Source organism: Rhinatrema bivittatum, chromosome 6, assembly GCF_901001135.1.
Source record: "Rhinatrema bivittatum chromosome 6, aRhiBiv1.1, whole genome shotgun sequence".
NCBI lineage: Eukaryota > Metazoa > Chordata > Amphibia > Gymnophiona > Rhinatrematidae > Rhinatrema > Rhinatrema bivittatum.
Window position 1 is genome coordinate 295778914 of NC_042620.1, and position 17105 is coordinate 295796018.

Sequence of the window (17105 nt, forward strand, 5' to 3'; positions counted from 1 at the left end):
AGTGAGAAAAACCTTGCCCACCGCAGTGTTGAAATGGGCTCCCAGGAACTGTAAGTCCTGGGAAGGCACCAATTGGCTCTTTGCGAAATTGACTACCCATCCAAGAGAGCGAAGACGATGCAAGACCGTCTGAATTGCCACCTTGCAAAGATCCTCCGACTTTGCCCGAATGAGCCAGTCGTCCAAGTATGGGTGAACTAGTATTCCCTCCCGCCAGAGGGCTGCTGCCACTACCACCATTACCTTGGTAAAAACGCGAGGAGCCGTCGCTAACCCGAATGGGAGTGCGCAAAACTGGTAATGCTCGCCCAATATCATAAACCGCAGAAATCTCCTGATGACTTTCTTGGATTCCGATGTGTAGGTAAGCTTCCGTCAGATCTAAAGAAGCCAAAAATTTGCCTTTGTGGACGGCCGCAATGACGGATCTCAACGTCTCCATGCGAAAATGAGGAACCCGAAGTGCTCTGTTGACCTTCTTTAAATCCAATATTGGACGGAAGGAGCCCTCCTTCTTGGGTACCACGAAGTAAATGGAATATTGTCCGGTTCGCCGTTCGCTCAGCGGGACCATCGCTCCCAGATCCTTCAAGTGAACCAAGGCCTGGAGTACCAGCTGTTGGCTGTCTGGGACCCGCAAGGAGAACCAAGAACAGATCTCATAGTGGGCGGGCAAAATCCAAAGCGTAACCGCATTCTATGATGTTTAGAACCCACTGATCCGACGTGATCTTGACCCATTCCTCGCGAAACAGAGAGAGACGTCCGCCGATCTCCGGAAATGATGAATGGGCCAGCGCACCTTCATTGGGCAGCCTTGCTTGTAGCAAAACCTTTGGAGTTTCCATCACACAGAGTTCTTCTGCCGTGAAAGGAATGTGCCCAAGCCTGGGACCGCGTGGACACCTGCCTCGGAGCAAAAGACGGAACCCTACCCATCCGAAAATGACGTTGACCCCGAAAACACCCTCTAAACGACCCAAAGGGACGAGAAGAGCGGGGCTTGTTCTCCGGGAGCTTGTATACCTTATTATCTCCCAAGTCTTTGATAAGTTGCTCCAGTTCACACCGAATAACAACTTTCCTTTAAATGGGAAGGAACCCAGCTGCGACTTTGACGAGACGTCAGCTGACCAGTTGTGAAGCCAAAGAAGCCTCCTAGCAGAAACCGTCGAGGCTATCGTGCGCAAGGAGGTACAAAGGAGATCATATAAGGCATCAGCTGTATAAACCATGGCCGACTCCAGACGATTCGCCTGATCAGCATCCTCAGGGGGGGAGCTCCTGAGTTGTGAGCAACTGTTGCATCCACATAAGAGTAGCCCTCTGCATTAGACTACTACAGATGGCCGCCCTGATGCCGAGCGCTGAAACCTCAAAAATTCTTTTGAGAAGAACCACCAGCTTCCTATCCTGGAGGTCCTTGAGAGCTGCGCCTCCTGTCACGGGAATGGTCGTGCGCTTTGTGATCGCCATGACAGCCACATCCACTTTAAGAACCTTAAGCAAATCCAAGGACTCTATTGGAAGCGGATAAAGTTTTTCCATGGTTCTACTAACTTTCAGGCTAGCCTCCGGCGCCTCCCATTCCCGAGTCAGTAGTTGCAGGAGCTTTGGATGAAAGGGGAAGGTTGTAGGTGGGTCTCTCAAACCTGACAGAACAGGGACCCCAGAGGAAGGTTCCGCTACCGGCTGCGGAGCCTGAATATCAAGCTCTTGTAGAACATGAGGAATTAGAGGATTCAGCTCCTCCCTACGAAATAACTGGAGCACCTGTGGGTCATCCCCTTCAACTGGAGTGGACTCGTCATCATTATCGCCCGTGCCCGCGTCTGCCGTGGAAGGGTCTAGAGGCGCGGGGACTAGGGGAACAGCTGCCGGTACCACTGTGACCAGAGCCGGCGGAGGTATAGGAGCTGTAGGAATTTGCCCGTCCGCAAGTCTATAGACCTTAGCCGGTGGAAATGGCTGCAAATCCATATCTGCCTCTGCTTCCATAAAGGCTTTATGCAGCAGCAAAACAAATTGTGAGGAAAAAGGATGCTGGCTCTTTAAGACCCTGGTCGGAGGCACGGCAGGGGGAGGCGGAATAGGAGGTACTTCAAAATCTACATCCAGGGGTCTTACGGGGCTTAAATCGGGAGGAGATAGGGGCCGTGGAAGATCCCCTCCCCCAGAGCCCAGCACTGCATCGAAGCCCGAAGCACCTAAAATGGCCACCGTTCCAACGCTTATCGGGGACGGGGCAGGTTGCTGGAGAGGAGCTGGCTGCCTTCTACCAGAGCTGCACGAACGTAGTAAAGACATTCTTTTGCCTGAAACAGGCAATTGTGAAGGCCCTTCTCCACAGACAGCACAGCCTCTCTTAAAATGAGTTTTCATTTAACTTCTCTTTTAATTTTCTACTGGTCCACCTCTTTTGCACCTCTGACATTTTTTACATTGAATAAAAAGTATCTATAAGATGCATGGACTCTTGCTGATGTGGTGAGGTTGGCTCATTTCTACGGGGTAGGCCCCATAGGCACTCACTGACAGCTGTCGGAGCTACATAGGAAAGAGACTGGAGACTGGACTGGAGCTTCACCTATATCAACCCTTTTTCCCTTGGGTTGATCCTTTGGGTTCCAGGGGCCAGCAGTCTCTGTGGATATGGCGTAGGTGTTTATTCAGGGCCAGGCTAGGATTAGAGGCAGATGCAAACAAGAATGGTCAGCGTCCAGACAAGGGTCAGAGGCAGGTGGCAAACAGGAAGGGTTAATGTCCAGGCAAAGGTCAGGGCCAGAAGTCAGCCCGAGGGGAGGTCGCGAGCAGGACTGACAACAGAGCAGGCAGAAGGAACTGGATGAGACGAAAGCAGGACAGATGGAGAGACGAGGCAGGAAACAGGAAGGGAGGAAGCAGAAACACACTACACACAACAATGCAGGAGACTCGTTGCTGAGGCGAAGAAGGGATGTCTAAAGGACCCTTTTATAGGGCAGCAGCTGGTGATGTCATCTAAGGGTGCCTTGGCCTTTCCACACTGCGGGTCCTTTAAATCAGCAGACGTTGTGCGTACACATGCCTAAGGGGAAAGGCAGAGGCAGCAGTCCCAGCAGCATCCTGCTGTGCACAAGAGCTCCAGCAGGGTCCCACTGCAGAGGGGAGGCACGGCAGTTCGCAGCATTATGAATGAGTGCGGCGGCCTCAAATGTAATAATATCAAGTAAGAAATACTTGTGTTTGCAACAGGGTTTATGATGATTTTGAATCCCGTAGAAATCAGCATCATCCAAGCTGCAGTAATCAGATGTGCTGTTAAAACAGTGTTCAGCTTCACCACAAGTTCAGGGTCCCCAGGGAACAGGAAATGATGGCACGTTAAAACCACAGCTTACATCATATTTAAAAATAGCCTTAATAAAGATGCAACCATGCTACTATTTGCAATCAGCATAGTTTATCACGGTAGTTCAAACTCATAAGCAGCTCACTGCTTCCTGCTGCATATCAGCCAGAATAGCAACCAGGAAGAAGACCTATGCTATAGTGGCACAAGCATGATGAAAGTCCCAGGTTAAAGCAGATCAAGATGTCTCTGTCTTAAGATGTGGCCAGACATGACATGAAGTCACAGCTGTGATTCTCACCAGTATCCCAGCCAAGAAAATGGGAGCCAGAGCAGAAGTGTTCATGTAACAGACCCTGGCAGACCTCTATAAATCTGAAAATTCTGTTGCACATCCTGCCACTGTCTGTAGTGTCACAACCATGGGCTCTATTCCAGGCTGGCAAGTACAGTCAATAATAACATGAGAAAAGCAGCATAATCTGAGAAAATTACTGCTGTAAAAAAGACTGTCTGCCAATGTCAGCTTCATGGCTACTTTATTTAAAATAGATAGCCAAACATCAAAGGTGCTATGCTCATCACAGCATAACAGTTTGATAGCCAAATCCAGTAGGGGATTGAATCACAGGACTTCTGGTTCCAGGTAATTACATGAACCTCTGCTCGGAGATAGAACAAAAATTGCAGAAAAGGATCTGGATATGTTTATAAAGACAGAACAAAAAACAAAGAGAGGGGTATTTTTCTATCTCCATCTTCTGGCAGGAAGACAAATCCCCAAAGTCTGGGCTAGGAAATGGGTTATTGGATAGGAAATGTATGACCTTTAATCACTAGCTGGCAGACACAGGTGCTAAAAGAGCATTTTTCACAGAATGGAGAAATTACTTACCTGATAATTTTGTTTTCCTTAGTATAAACGGATGAACTCAGGACCAGTGGGTTATGTGCTCTTCTGCTAGCAGATGGGAGACAGTCAGGTTTCAAAGCTGACATCACCCTAGATATACCCCTGTAGTGACCTCAGCTCCTCAGTAAGCTCTTCGAAAAGCCATTGTGGACAAATATATAATATATAATGGCTAACTACAACCAAATTGATTAAAAACTTGATTCAAAGTGGAGACCACCAGTGCACTTAACCAGCATAACACCGACACCAGTCGTATTGCAGATGCCCTGGTCTAGGAGTAGGCCTTAGCTTACCCGCATTTGTATAGCATCGAGGTTTGTTTCTCAGGTTCTTCCTTGGTGCTTCTTCTGGGCAGCCATGGGCGGGATGCTGAGTCCATCTGTCTACACTAAGGAAAACGAAATTATCAGGTAAGTAATTTCTCCATTTCCTAGCGTGTAGCCAGATGGACTCAGGACCAGTGGGATGTACAAAAACTACTCCTGGACAGGGTGGGAGGCTACCCGTGGCCCACTTAGTACTGCCCTTGAGAAGGCTGCATCTTCTTGGGCCTGGACATCCAGGCGGTAGAACCTGGAGAAGGTGTGCAGGGAGGACCACGTTGCTGCTCGACAGATCTTGGCAGGTGACAGCAGTTTGGCTTCTGCCCGGGCCCTGGTAGAATGAGCCTTAACCTGCAGAGGAAGCGCTTTCCTGCCTCTATGTAGGCTGCCTTGTTTACTTCCTTGATCCAGCGAGCTATGGCCGCTCGCGAGGGCGTTTCGCCTTGATTCTTCCCGCTGTGGAGAACAAACAAGCGATCAGTTTTGCACACCAGTTCTGAATGTTCCAGGTATCATACCAGGAGTCTGCCGACATTTAGATGGCGAAGAAGGCAGGAGTCTTCAGAGTCCTTATGTTCATCCAGAGATGGTAGGGAGATGGCTTATTTCAAATGAAACTCGGAGACCACTTTCGGTAGGAAGGAGGTGACGGTGCGAAGCTGTATCGTTCCTGGAGTGAACCTAAGGAACGGGTCCAGACAGGAAAGTGCCTGTAGCTTGGAGATGTGACGGGCTTAACATATTGCCACCAGGAATACCGTTTTCAATGTTAAGAGGGTAGTGACAGACTGCGCATTGGTCTGAAGGAAGCCCCCGCTAGAAAGTTCAATACCAGATTGAGGTTTCATAGGGGAACAGGCCACTTTAAGGGTGGTCGAAGTTGCTTAACCCCTTTTAGGAAATGGGCCAAGTCCGAATGAGCTGATAGACGGATTCCGTTCATTTCGGTTCTGAAGCAGGAGAGAGCTGCTACTTGAACCTTGAGGGAGTTGAGCGACAACCCTTTCTTCATACCATCCTGTAGAAATTCCAGAATCATGGGAATCTTGGCCATTCGTGGGGATACCCCGCGGTCCTCGCACCAGGCTTCGAATATTCTCCAGATCCATTTGTATGCCAGAGACGTTGAGAACTTCTGGGCGCGGAGCAAAGTGTCAATCACGGCCTTCGAGTAACTGCGCTTCTTCAGGCGAGTCCTCTCAAGGGCCAGACTGTAAGGGAGAGAATAGAGATGGATCTTCATGAAGAATCGGGCCCTGCTGGAGAAGGTCCCTGTGTGGAGGTAGGCACAGAGGGCTCCCTGCAAGGAGTCTTTGCATGTCTGCGTACCATGGCTTCTTGGCCAATCCGGGGCCACTAGTAGAACTAGTCCCCTGTGGTGTTCTATCTTGCGGATGATCTTGCCCAATAGAGGCCATGGGGGGGGGGGGGGGAAGGCATACAAGTCACTCCTCCTCTGGCCAGGTCTGGACGAGGGAGTCGATTCCTTGGAAGTGCGGCTCTCGTCTGCGGCTGAAGAACCTGGAGACTTGGGCATTGAGAGGCGAGGCCAGTAGGTCCATGGCTGGGGGGCCCCAGCGATTTACTATCAGTTGGAAGGCTCTGATCGACTTGCCCATTCCCCCGAGTCCAGGCTTTCTCTGCTGAGGAAGTACGCTGAGACATTGTCTTTTTCCTGCGATGTGGGAGGCCGAGATCCCCTGTAAGTTTACCTCCGCCCATGCCATGAGGGGGTCCATCTCCAGAGACACCTGCTGGCTCCTGGCGGTTGATGTAGGCAACCGTTGTAGCGTTGTCCGACATCACTTGAATCGCTTGCCCTTGGAGCCTGTGGCTGAATCGCAGGCACGCTAGTCTGACTGCTCAAGCTTCCAGGCAGTTTATGTTCCATCCCAACTCTTCCTTGTTCCATTGTCCCTGGGCCATCAGTTCCTGACAGTGGGCTCCCCACCCTCGGAGGCTCGCGTCTGTGGTGAGCACGATCCAGTTCATAAGAAAAGAACATAAGAAAATGCCATACTGGGTCAGACCCAAGGGTCCATCAAGCCCAGCATCCTGTCTCCAACAGTGGCCAATCCAGGCCATAAGAACCTGGCAAGTACCCAAAAACTAAGTCTATTCCATGTTAACATTGCTAATGGCAGTGGCTATTCTCAAAGTGAACTTAATAGCAGGTAATGGACTTCTCCTCCAAGAAGTTATCCAATCCTTTTTTAAACACAGCTATACTAACTGCACTAACCACATCCTCTGGCAACAAATTCCAGAGTTTAATTGTGCGTTGAGTAAAAAAGAACTTTCTCCGAATAGTTTTAAATGTGCCCCATGCTAACTTCATGGAGTGCCCCCTAGTCTTTCTACTATCCGAAAGAGTAAATAACCGATTCGCATCTACCCGTTCTAGACCTTTCATGATTTTAAACACCTCTATCATATCCCCCCTCAGTCGTCTCTTCTCCAAGCTGAAAAGTCCTAACCTCTTTAGTCTTTCCTCATAGGGGAGTTGTTCCATTCCCCTTATCATTTTGGTAGCCCTTCTCTGTACCTTCTCCATCACAATTATATCCTTTTTGAGATGTGGCGACCAGAATTGTACACAGTATTCAAGGTGCGGTCTCACCATGCAGCGATACAGAGGCATTATGACATTTTCCGTTTTATTCACCATTCCCTTTCTAAGAATTCCCAACATTCTGTTTGCTTTTTTGACTGCCGCAGCACACTGTACCGACGATTTCAATATGTTATCCACTATGACACCTAGATCTCTTTCTTGGGTTGTAGCACCTAATATGGAACCCAACATTGTGTAATTATAGCATGGGTTATTTTTCCCTATAAGCATCACCTTGCACTTTTCCACATTAAATTTCATCTGCCATTTGGATGCCCAATTTTCCAGTCTCACAAGGTCTTCCTGCAATTTATCACAATCTGCTTGTGATTTAACTACTCTGAACAATTTTGTGTCATCTGCAAATTTGATTATCTCACTCGTCGTATTTCTTTCCAGATCATTTATAAATATATTGAAAAGTAAGGGTCCCAATACAGATCCCTGAGGCACTCCACTGTCCACTCCCTTCCACTGAGAAAATTGCCCATTTAATCCTACTCTCTTGTTTCCTGTCTTTTAGCCAGTTTGCAATCCACAAAAGGACATCGCCACCTATCCCATGACTTTCTACTTTTCCTAGAAGCCTCTCATGAGGAACTTTGTCAAACGCCTTCTGAAAATCCAAGTATACTATATCTACCGGTTCACCTTTATCCACATGTTTATTAACTCCTTCAAAAAAGTGAAGCAGATTTATTTGTGAGGCAAGACTTGCCCTGGGTAAAGCCATGCTGACTTTGTTCCATTAAACCATGTCTTTCTATATGTTCTGTGATTTTGATGTTTAGAACACTTTCCACTATTTTTCCTGGCACTGAAGTCAGGCTAACCGGTCTGTAGTTTCCCGGATCGCCCCTGGAGCCCTTTTTAAATATCGGGGTTACATTTGCTATCCTCCAGTCTTCAGGTACAATGGATGATTTTAATGATAAGTTACAAATTTTTACTAATAGGTCTGAAATTTCATTTTTTAGTTCCTTCAGAACTCTGGGGTGTATACCATCCGGTCCAGGTGATTTACTACTCTTCAGTTTGTCAATCAGGCCTACCACATCTTCTAGGTTCACCGTGATTTGATTCAGTCCATCTGAATCATTACCCATGAAAACCTTCTCCATTACGGGTACCTCCCCAACATCCTCTTCAGTAAACACCGAAGCAAAGAAATCATTTAATCTTTCCGCGATGGCTTTATCTTCTCTAAGTGCCCCTTTAACCCCTCGATCATCTAACGGTCCAACTGACTCCCTCACAGGCTTTCTGCTTCGGATATATTTAAAAAAGTTTTTACTGTGAGTTTTTGCCTCTACAGCCAACTTCTTTTCAAATTCTCTCTTAGCCTGTCTTATCACTGTCTTACATTTAACTTGCCAATGTTTATGCTTTATCCTATTTTCTTCTGTTGGATCCTTCTTCCAATTTTTGAATGAAGATCTTTTGGCTAAAATAGCTTCTTTCACCTCCCCTTTTAACCATGCCAGTAATCGTTTTGCCTTCTTTCCACCTTTCTTAATGTGTGGAATACATCTGGACTGTGCTTTTAGAATGGTATTTTTTAACAATGACCACGCCTCTTGAACATTTTTTACTTTTGTAGCTGCTCCTTTCAGTTTTTTTCTAACAATTTTTCTCATTTTATCAAAGTTTCCCTTTTGAAAGTTTAGCACGAGAGCCTTGGATTTGCACACTGTTCCTTTTCCAGTCATTAAATCAAATTTGATCATATTATGATCACTATTGCCAAGCGGCCCCACCACCGTTACCTCTCTCACCAAGTCCTGTGCTCCACTGAGAATTAGATCTAAAATTGCTCCCTTTCTCGTCAGTTCCTGAACCAATTGCTCCATAAAGCTATCATTTATTCCATCCAGGAACGTTATCTCTCTAGCGTGACCCGATGATACATTTACCCAGTCTATATTGGGGTAATTGAAGTCTCCCATTATTACTACACTACCAATTTGGTTAGCTTCCCTAATTTCTCTTAGCATTTCACTGTCCGTCTCACCATCCTGACCAGGTGGACGGTAGTATACCCCTATCACTATAGTCTTCCCCGACACACAAGGGATTTCTACCCATAAAGATTCAATTTTGTATTTAGTCTCATGCAGGATGTTTATCCTGTTGGACTCTATGCCATCCCGGACATAAAGCGCCACACCTCCTCCGGAGTGCTCCTCTCTGTCATTGCGATATAATTTGTACCCCGGTATAGCACTGTCCCATTGGTTATCCTCTTTCCACCATGTCTCTGAGATGCCAATTAAGTCTATGTCATCATTTACTGCTATACATTCTAATTCTCCCATCTTACTTCTTAGTTCGGTGGGGATAGGCTTACTCCTCTGCTTAGGTGTCTTCCTGTAGCCACCACTGAAGCTGAGAATGTATCTCTGCTGGTAGGTGGAGGCAAACTGAGTAGTCTTGGACAGTGGGTTCCGGTGTGACAGTAAGGAGCATTGGAGTGGTCGCATGTGAGCCCTTGCCCACGGTACGACCTCCAGGGCTGATGCTATGAGCCCGAGGACTTGAAGATAGTCCCATACCTTGGGGCATGTACTGGTCACTAATCGTCGTAATTGCTCCATCAGCTTTCTCCTCCTCGGGGGAGGAAGGAAGACCTTGTTCTGTTTGGTGTCGAAACAGGCCCCCAGGTACTCTAAAGACTGAGAGGGCTGCAAACTGCTCTTGACCGTATTCAAGACCCAAGTTCCTGCAGTAGTTTCTTGAATCTGGTCATCTGCAGGCTCTCTTCCGAAGACTTCGCCCTGATGAGCCAGTCGTCCAAGTAAGGGTGTACCAATATCTCTTCCTTCCTCAGTGTTGCCGCCACGACCACCATAATTTTGGAGAATGTTCTGGGGGCGGTTGCCAGGATGAAGGGTAGCGCTCTGAACTGATAATGGTGTCCCAGTACCGCAAAGCGTAGAAAACGCTGGTGGTCTTGATGGACTGAGATGTGGAGGTAGGCTTCGGAGAGGTCCAGGAAGGTTAGGAATTCTGCCGGTTGTACTGCCATTATTACAGAGCGGAGAGTCTCCATGCGGAAGTGTAGTATCCGCAGATGACGGTTGACGTTCTTGAGGTCCAAGATGGGTCGGAATGATCCATCTTTCTTGGTAACAATAAAATAGATGGAATAAAGCCCCGTATTTTGCTGGGGTGTAGGTACCGGAGTTATAGCCTTCAGGCTGAGTAGTCTTGTCAGAGTGGATTCCACTGCCAGTTTCTTGATGTGGGAGTGGCAGGGTGATATCTTAAATTTGTCCCGAGGGATGCTGCGAAACTCCAGAGAGTAAGCTTCTCGAATGATGTTTAATACCCATTTATCCAATATGATTTCGACCCATCATTGGTAGAAGAGGGAACGTTTACCCCCTATTTTCTCTTCCTGTGGATGGGTAGGCCCGTTCTCATTGGGGAGCTCGGTTCGAGCCTGCCCCCAGACCTGTTCCTCTCTTGGTTTGTTGGTTCCGAAAGGACTGGGACCTCCCGGAGGGACGAGGTACCTGGAACGACGAATTCCTGTAGGGTCGAAAGCGTTGGGAGCCTCTGCCCCTAGTTATTCTGGGAGAAGGATGCTGGGATCTTTTTCCTCTGTTTTCCGGTAGCTGGGGCACTGGAGATTCGCCCCACTTGCTAGCTAATTTCTCTAATTTGCTTCCGAACAGGAGAGATTCCTTAAAGGGCATTCTTGTGAGATTCGCCTTAGAAGTTGCATCTGCAGACCAGTTCCGCAACCATAACTGCCTTCTGGCCGCCACTACCGAGGCTATTCCTCTTGCTGAGGTACACACTAGGTCTGAGCTTGTGTCCGTCAGGAAGGCTGCGGCAGGTTCAATCACTTCTCCGGCATACGTTCCGGAATTATCTGCCTCCCTCGAGAGAAGCAAGCAGGAGCGTGCCACCAGCATGCAGCAGGAAGTGATCTGGAGTGTCATTGCTGTTGCGTCGAAGGCTTGCTTAAGAATGGATTCTAATAGTCTATCTTGAGTATCCTTCAATGCTGCCCCTCCCTCAATGGGAATGGTTGTTTGCTTTGAGACTGCACACTCTATGACGTCCACTTTCGGGAAACGCAGGCGTTCCTTGGCCGCTGGTTCCAGAGGGACAAGGCTTCCAAGGCCCGACCTCCTTTAAAGTTTGCCTCCGAGGCATCCCACTCCAGGTCAATCAGTTCATGGATGGCTTCCATCATTGGGAAATAGCATGAGGCCTTACGAAGGGACACCAAGATGGGGTTCTTCTTCGGTGCCGCCATAGGGTCCGTGGCTGGAATCCCCAGAGTCTTCAGAGTCTGGGAAACAAGGGCTGGCAATTCATCCCTGTGGAAGAAGCGAAGCATGGTTCTGTATGGTTCCAGGCCTGGAGGGATTTCCCCTTCCTCCAGTGAGCCACCATCATCTGAGGTATCTGGGTCCCTGTCAGGGAAATTCTTGGTGAGGCGAGGCATGTCTCGAGGCACTCGAGCAGGGCTGGGAGGGTCAGGTGCTCCCGGCTGGGGTTCCACCCGGGCCGCAGCCGGGGCTGACTGTGCCTGAACGAAGCCTTGCAATCCCTGGAAAAATTCCAACCAGGAGAAGACCCCTGGGTCCATATTAGCCCCAAGGGGATTTGGAGTAGGGGGCCACTGAAATGCCCTCTTGTAGAGAAGACGCCATTTCGGAGTTGCATAGGTCTGGGGTGCTGTCGTATGGAGTAGTTCACGACCCATCCTCCGACTGTGAAGGATCAGGCTTTGGTCCCCCCTGGGCTTCTTCGCAATGACGACACAAGACAGGGCTCCAGTTCAGGCTGTGCGGCTTTGATGTGGCAGGCTGTGCAAAGGGAGTGCCTTCTGAGCTTCTTTGCAGCCGGTGCCATTGCCTCTGTGTATAGACGCACAGGTAATGTGCCTCGATATGCACACTGTTATGCGCATTTATACTTATGCAAGCTGCTGTGCACTCAGTTGTGCATGTGGCTATGTTAGCAACGTGCAAGTTGGGCGCATTGACCGTCCGGCCTGCCCCGCACGTACTGACGGCCAAGGAGGGAAGATGGCGCCACTGAGGGTTTCCACGTGTCTGGATTCAGATTGGTGCTCCCCTTTACCCTTTACCTCGCTGGATGAAAAACGGAGTCGGTACGGCACTCCGAGCCCGGAGCCCTTAAGTTAAAGTTTCCTGCTTACCTGGTCTCGGCACTTACCGGCCGCGTGCATGGACGGTCTCCAGCTGCGGGGGGAGAGGGCTTAACCTTCAACGCCGTGCTCGGTTATGCACCTGCTGCCTTTCAGTCGGACTGAGACTTTCCCGAGGACCTCTGAAACGTCGAGTTCCTATAGGGCCAAAAGCACTGGGAGCCCCTGGCCCGACCCCTCATAGGCGAGGGACGCTGCAACCTCTTTCTCTTACCTTCCAGTAGCTAAGGCACTGGAGATTCACCCCACTCAATGGCCAGCTTTTCCAATTCACTCCCGAATAGGAGGGATCCTTTAAAGGGCATCTTTGTGAGGTTTGCCTTAGAGGTCGTGTCCGCTGACCAATTTCGCAGCCACAGCTGTCTTCTGGCCACCACCACCGAGGCCACTCCTCTGGCCGAGGTACGGACTAGGTCAGAGCTCGCATCTGCTAAAAAGGCAGCAGTGGGCTCCATAGCCTCTCTAGAATGCGTCCCTAAGTTATCTGCCTCTTGAGAGAAGCAGGCACGAGCGAGCCACCAGGGCACAACAAGAAGCAATTTGTAGTGTCACTGCTGTCTCATCAAAGGCTTGTTTAAGAATGGCTTCCAACCACCTATCATGTGCATCCTTTAAGGCCGCTCCTCCCTCGACTGGGATAGTTGTTCACTTCAAAACGGTGCAGACCAGGGCATCCACTATGGGGAAACGCAGGCGTTCTCTGACCACTGGATCCAGTGGGTACAGAGCTTCCAATGCTCAGGCACCTTTAAAATTAGCTTCCAGGGTGTCCCGTTCCAGGTCAATCAACTCCTGGATGGCTTCCAGCATCGGAAAATAGCAAGAGGCCTTCCGTAAAGACACCAAAATGGGATTCTTCTTTGGTTCCATCATAGGGTCTGCGCCAGGAACTCCCAGCTTCTTCAGGGTCTGGGAAATCAGGGCCGGCAATTTTCTATGAAAAAAAGTAACACAGTCCGATATGGATCCAAGCCTGGAGAGATTTCCCCATCCTCCAATGAATCTGTATCCCCTTCATCATCCGAGGTGTCTGGGTTCCTGTCAGGGATACCCTTGGTGAGACGAGGCATGTCTCGAGGTCTGCTGATAGGGCTGGGAGAGCGAGGCCTTCCTGGCTGGAGTTCGGTCCAGACAGGGGCAGGAGAGACAGATTGCGCCTGTATGAAGGCATCGAAAAAATTCCACCCAAAAAAAGCCCGCCAGTTCCATGCCTGGCACAGGGGGAAATGGGGTAGGTGCAGTTGAATTTCCCTTTCCCGTGGTAGATCCAGCCCCGGGATTACTCAGATCCAGGGCACTACCGGATAAGATCGTGGCTGACTCATCTAAATGGGAAGAGCCGAGCTTAGAAGAATTCTGGGAGTCCAACTTTCTCTGGGCCTCCTCAAAGTGCTGACATAGGTAAGAATCACAATCAAACTGTGTAGCCATAATATGGCAGGCAGCACAAAGAGAGTGTCACTTATGCTTCTTTGCTTCTGGAACCATTACAAATAGTAACTGTGTACTCAGCCAGCTAGCCCTTGAAACAAGTGTGCACAGAGCCTGTACTAATGCGAGTAAGCTGAAGTGCACTTATGTGTGACATTACGCGCACCGTGCGTACTGACGCTCTATGGAGGGCAATGGAGGCCCACAAAACCGTGCGCAAGATGGTGCCACCGCAGCCTACTACGTGGTGTGCCCACCGAGCCTGAAGCGGGGCCTAGCCCATCAGGGGGCCACTCAACCCACTCAGAAGCCCCTTTCCCCAATGGGATTGAGAATGTCGTCAATATGGCTTGCCAAGCAAGGAGACCAGAGGAAAGACTTACCAAAGCCCTTCCACATCTCTGAATCGGGAAGAATCCTCTTCTCTCTTTACTTACCTGGGTTCAGCGCTTACTGGCTGAGTACAGACACGGTCTCCAGCTGCTGGGGGAGAGGGCTTTGGCCATTGCTGCTGCTCTCGGCTTCCTGCACCCGCTGCCTTTTAGCTGCTTCAGCAACAAAGTCCACGCCGGGAACTGGCTACCAGCCAAGACACACATCTGAGAGATCTCGGAAATCGCCTCAGGAATTCTCGACTGGGGAGGAGGCAGGGGGATCTTTAGGTATCATCACAGGAGTGGGGCTCAATCTTTCTCTAATTTAAAGGTAAAATTTCCTCTTCTAAGGAGTACTGCAATCCCAAAGGCAAAGCACTTCCACATAGACTACCGTAGGAGATGGAGAGATACTGAAGGGCTGAGGTCACTGCAGGGGTATATCTAAGGTGACGTCAGCTTTGAAACCTGACTCCATCTCCATCTTCTAGCAGGGGAGCATATAACCCATTGGTCCTGAGTCCATCTGGCTACACCTAGGAAAGTGAACTGAAAACACCTGTACCGATACCTCACACCACACATTACATCCTGAAGAGTAAATACAATGATTGCACCTTCACATAACAGCATGTAATGAAGATCTAATTTTTCCAAGCAAAGCGAAGATAATACATTCATCAGCAGTTCTCACACAAGTCCAGATCACTGCACCTACTCTGATATGCAACAGACAGAGATGGGCTTTAAATATGACTCTCACCATTGACTGTGGATGGGCTACTGAAGGATTTGGCTGGCTGAGAGGTGGATTTGGTGGGACTGGCTGCTGCTGGTTTGCACCAGCTAGAGATGGGACACAAGCTGGGCGATGCAGAATTTTCTGAGGAAAAATGAGGAAATTATCAGTTTACAATTGGAATGCAGATATTCGAGGAGCCACTTGACTCCACTACCAGAGAGAAGGGAAGGGGAACACCTACCACAGCTATTTCTGGATCAACGATCCTCATTACCACTTGGGCCTGCAGCAGCGCATATGCCAACTGAGGGTTCTGGAGCAGCATATTCCGTGCCTCCTGAGGACTGTTCTGCACACATAGCTGAGAAAAAAAAACAAAACACAGCCCTTCCGTCAGTGTAAGAGAAACACCACCACAGACCTGGATGGTCTGACTGCGTCCCCAGGAGATGAAAGGAGGACAACTGTTGCTATTACCAATTGCATTTAGGGGCACAAAGACACAGGGAGACAGTGACTTGCTCAAGGTCACACAGTGAGTTACAGGTTTATTTAGAGCACACCTAAAATAAAAATCTCTAAGTGTGGTACAAAAATAAATTAAAATATACAAATTACAGATGCAATAGTTCTAAAACAATAAAATCTAAATGTTGACATTAATTAGTGATAGAATGAATCTAAACTGCATCTTAGGAGCATGCAGCTACCTGCATTCCTAGAGGATAATATTGAGTCGGACAGTTATCTGAGCAACTCTACCTGGATATTCAGTGGAATATATTCGGATAAACGTATGTGGGTAAATTTAGCCAGTTAATGCTGAATATCGATGCTTAGTGGCTAAAGTTTAGACCTGCCTCTGGAACTCTCCCATTGCTTCTTCTTTTAATTGGCTTAGTTTGTCTACCTGGACAAAATTTAGCCAGGTAGTTGGGGGGGGGGGGGAGTGGAGGCGGGGAATTGGGCTAACTCAAAAGATTACCCCCAACTAATCCTTTGCTTATCGATCAAGAATATCAATTGATTTCTCTAAGTTTGTCTCTCTAGGAAAACCCTTGAGAAATCAGGTCTATGACTTGAGCATGCAATTCTGAGGAGGATGTATACTAGTGCTGGGTTATAGTGCAATAGGTTGGAGCATTGGTGAGGTTGTGTATTAGTATATGGCCTTTTACCTGTAGCCCTGCAGTGCTGACTAAATTATGGCATGATTACCACCTAAATCTTTGCAGTGTAGTATGGTGCAGTACTGGTGAAGGTGCACACTAGCGCTGGGATTCACGCTTGCAGCCTTGCAGTACAATAGGCCACGGTGCTAGTGGAGATGTGCGCTACAGTGTGTAGCAGGAATAAACAGTATAACAGCACTGCTCCCTATTACACTACATGGCTACAAAAATGAATAGCTTGGAAAAAAAACCCATCAGAAGTAAAACATGTTGTTGACTTGATTAGTGTCTTCACTGCTTTGACCACTCTGCTAAATACAGAAATTCTGTATTTTTGCTCTAAGTGGTTTTAGATTTTCCATTTTATACACATACAATGAAAGTGTGTGCAGGCTGGGTTTCTTTTTTTAATCTAGAGCTGCAAGATTTTCTACAAGGTTGGTCCTTGGGACCTTGGATATTCTAACAGACTTCTATTGAGAGCTGCAATTTTGTTTAACATATATTATCTTGCTTGGATGGAAGGACTAACAAATCTAAATTACTATTATTTTGAATTCCTTTCTTGCTCACCTTCATTTGCTTCATCAGTTCAAACATCTGCTCAGGGGGTAGGCTAGCCACGGCCCGGCTGATAGATTCCGGGGCATCCTCAGGGGACACAGGATCACCATATGGAGACTCAATAATGGGAGCACCTGTGCCCAAATCTGCCAAGGAAAGAGGAGTCAAGCCAACACAACATTCTCAGCCCTTCCACATATCACAGGAATCTTAAGTTGCTAGCATCAGCTCTCTCAAACTTTCACTCTACTTTCTCTAGCCCTGTGCAAACTCCTTGCTGTTATCCTGTATGCTTTGCTAGGCTGTAATCTTTTCCCACTATTAGTTCTGAAGTAAGCACAGATATTGAAATGTATTAACTGACTCTGATCAAGTGCTATTGAATTCATTACCAGAATTTTATATATCCTTTTGTTCTGAAAGATATATAAAAACCTTCTAGAAAAGGGT

At 48.2% G+C, this 17105-nt stretch overlaps 1 protein-coding gene across 4 annotated transcripts in view; it reads right to left on the reverse strand.

Moving 5' to 3' along the window:
• CSTF2 (cleavage stimulation factor subunit 2) overlaps positions 1-17105 on the reverse strand; it is a 101416-nt gene that overhangs the window by 40042 nt on the left and 44269 nt on the right. For all 4 annotated transcript variants that reach the window (XM_029607394.1, XM_029607392.1, XM_029607391.1 and 1 more), the window contains exons 4-6: positions 16665-16801; positions 15161-15280; positions 14941-15060 (exon numbers count right to left, since the gene is read on the reverse strand). In XM_029607394.1, the coding sequence (XP_029463254.1) occupies positions 14941-15060; positions 15161-15280; positions 16665-16801 (377 nt within the window). The remainder of the gene's footprint in view (positions 1-14940; positions 15061-15160; positions 15281-16664; positions 16802-17105) is intronic.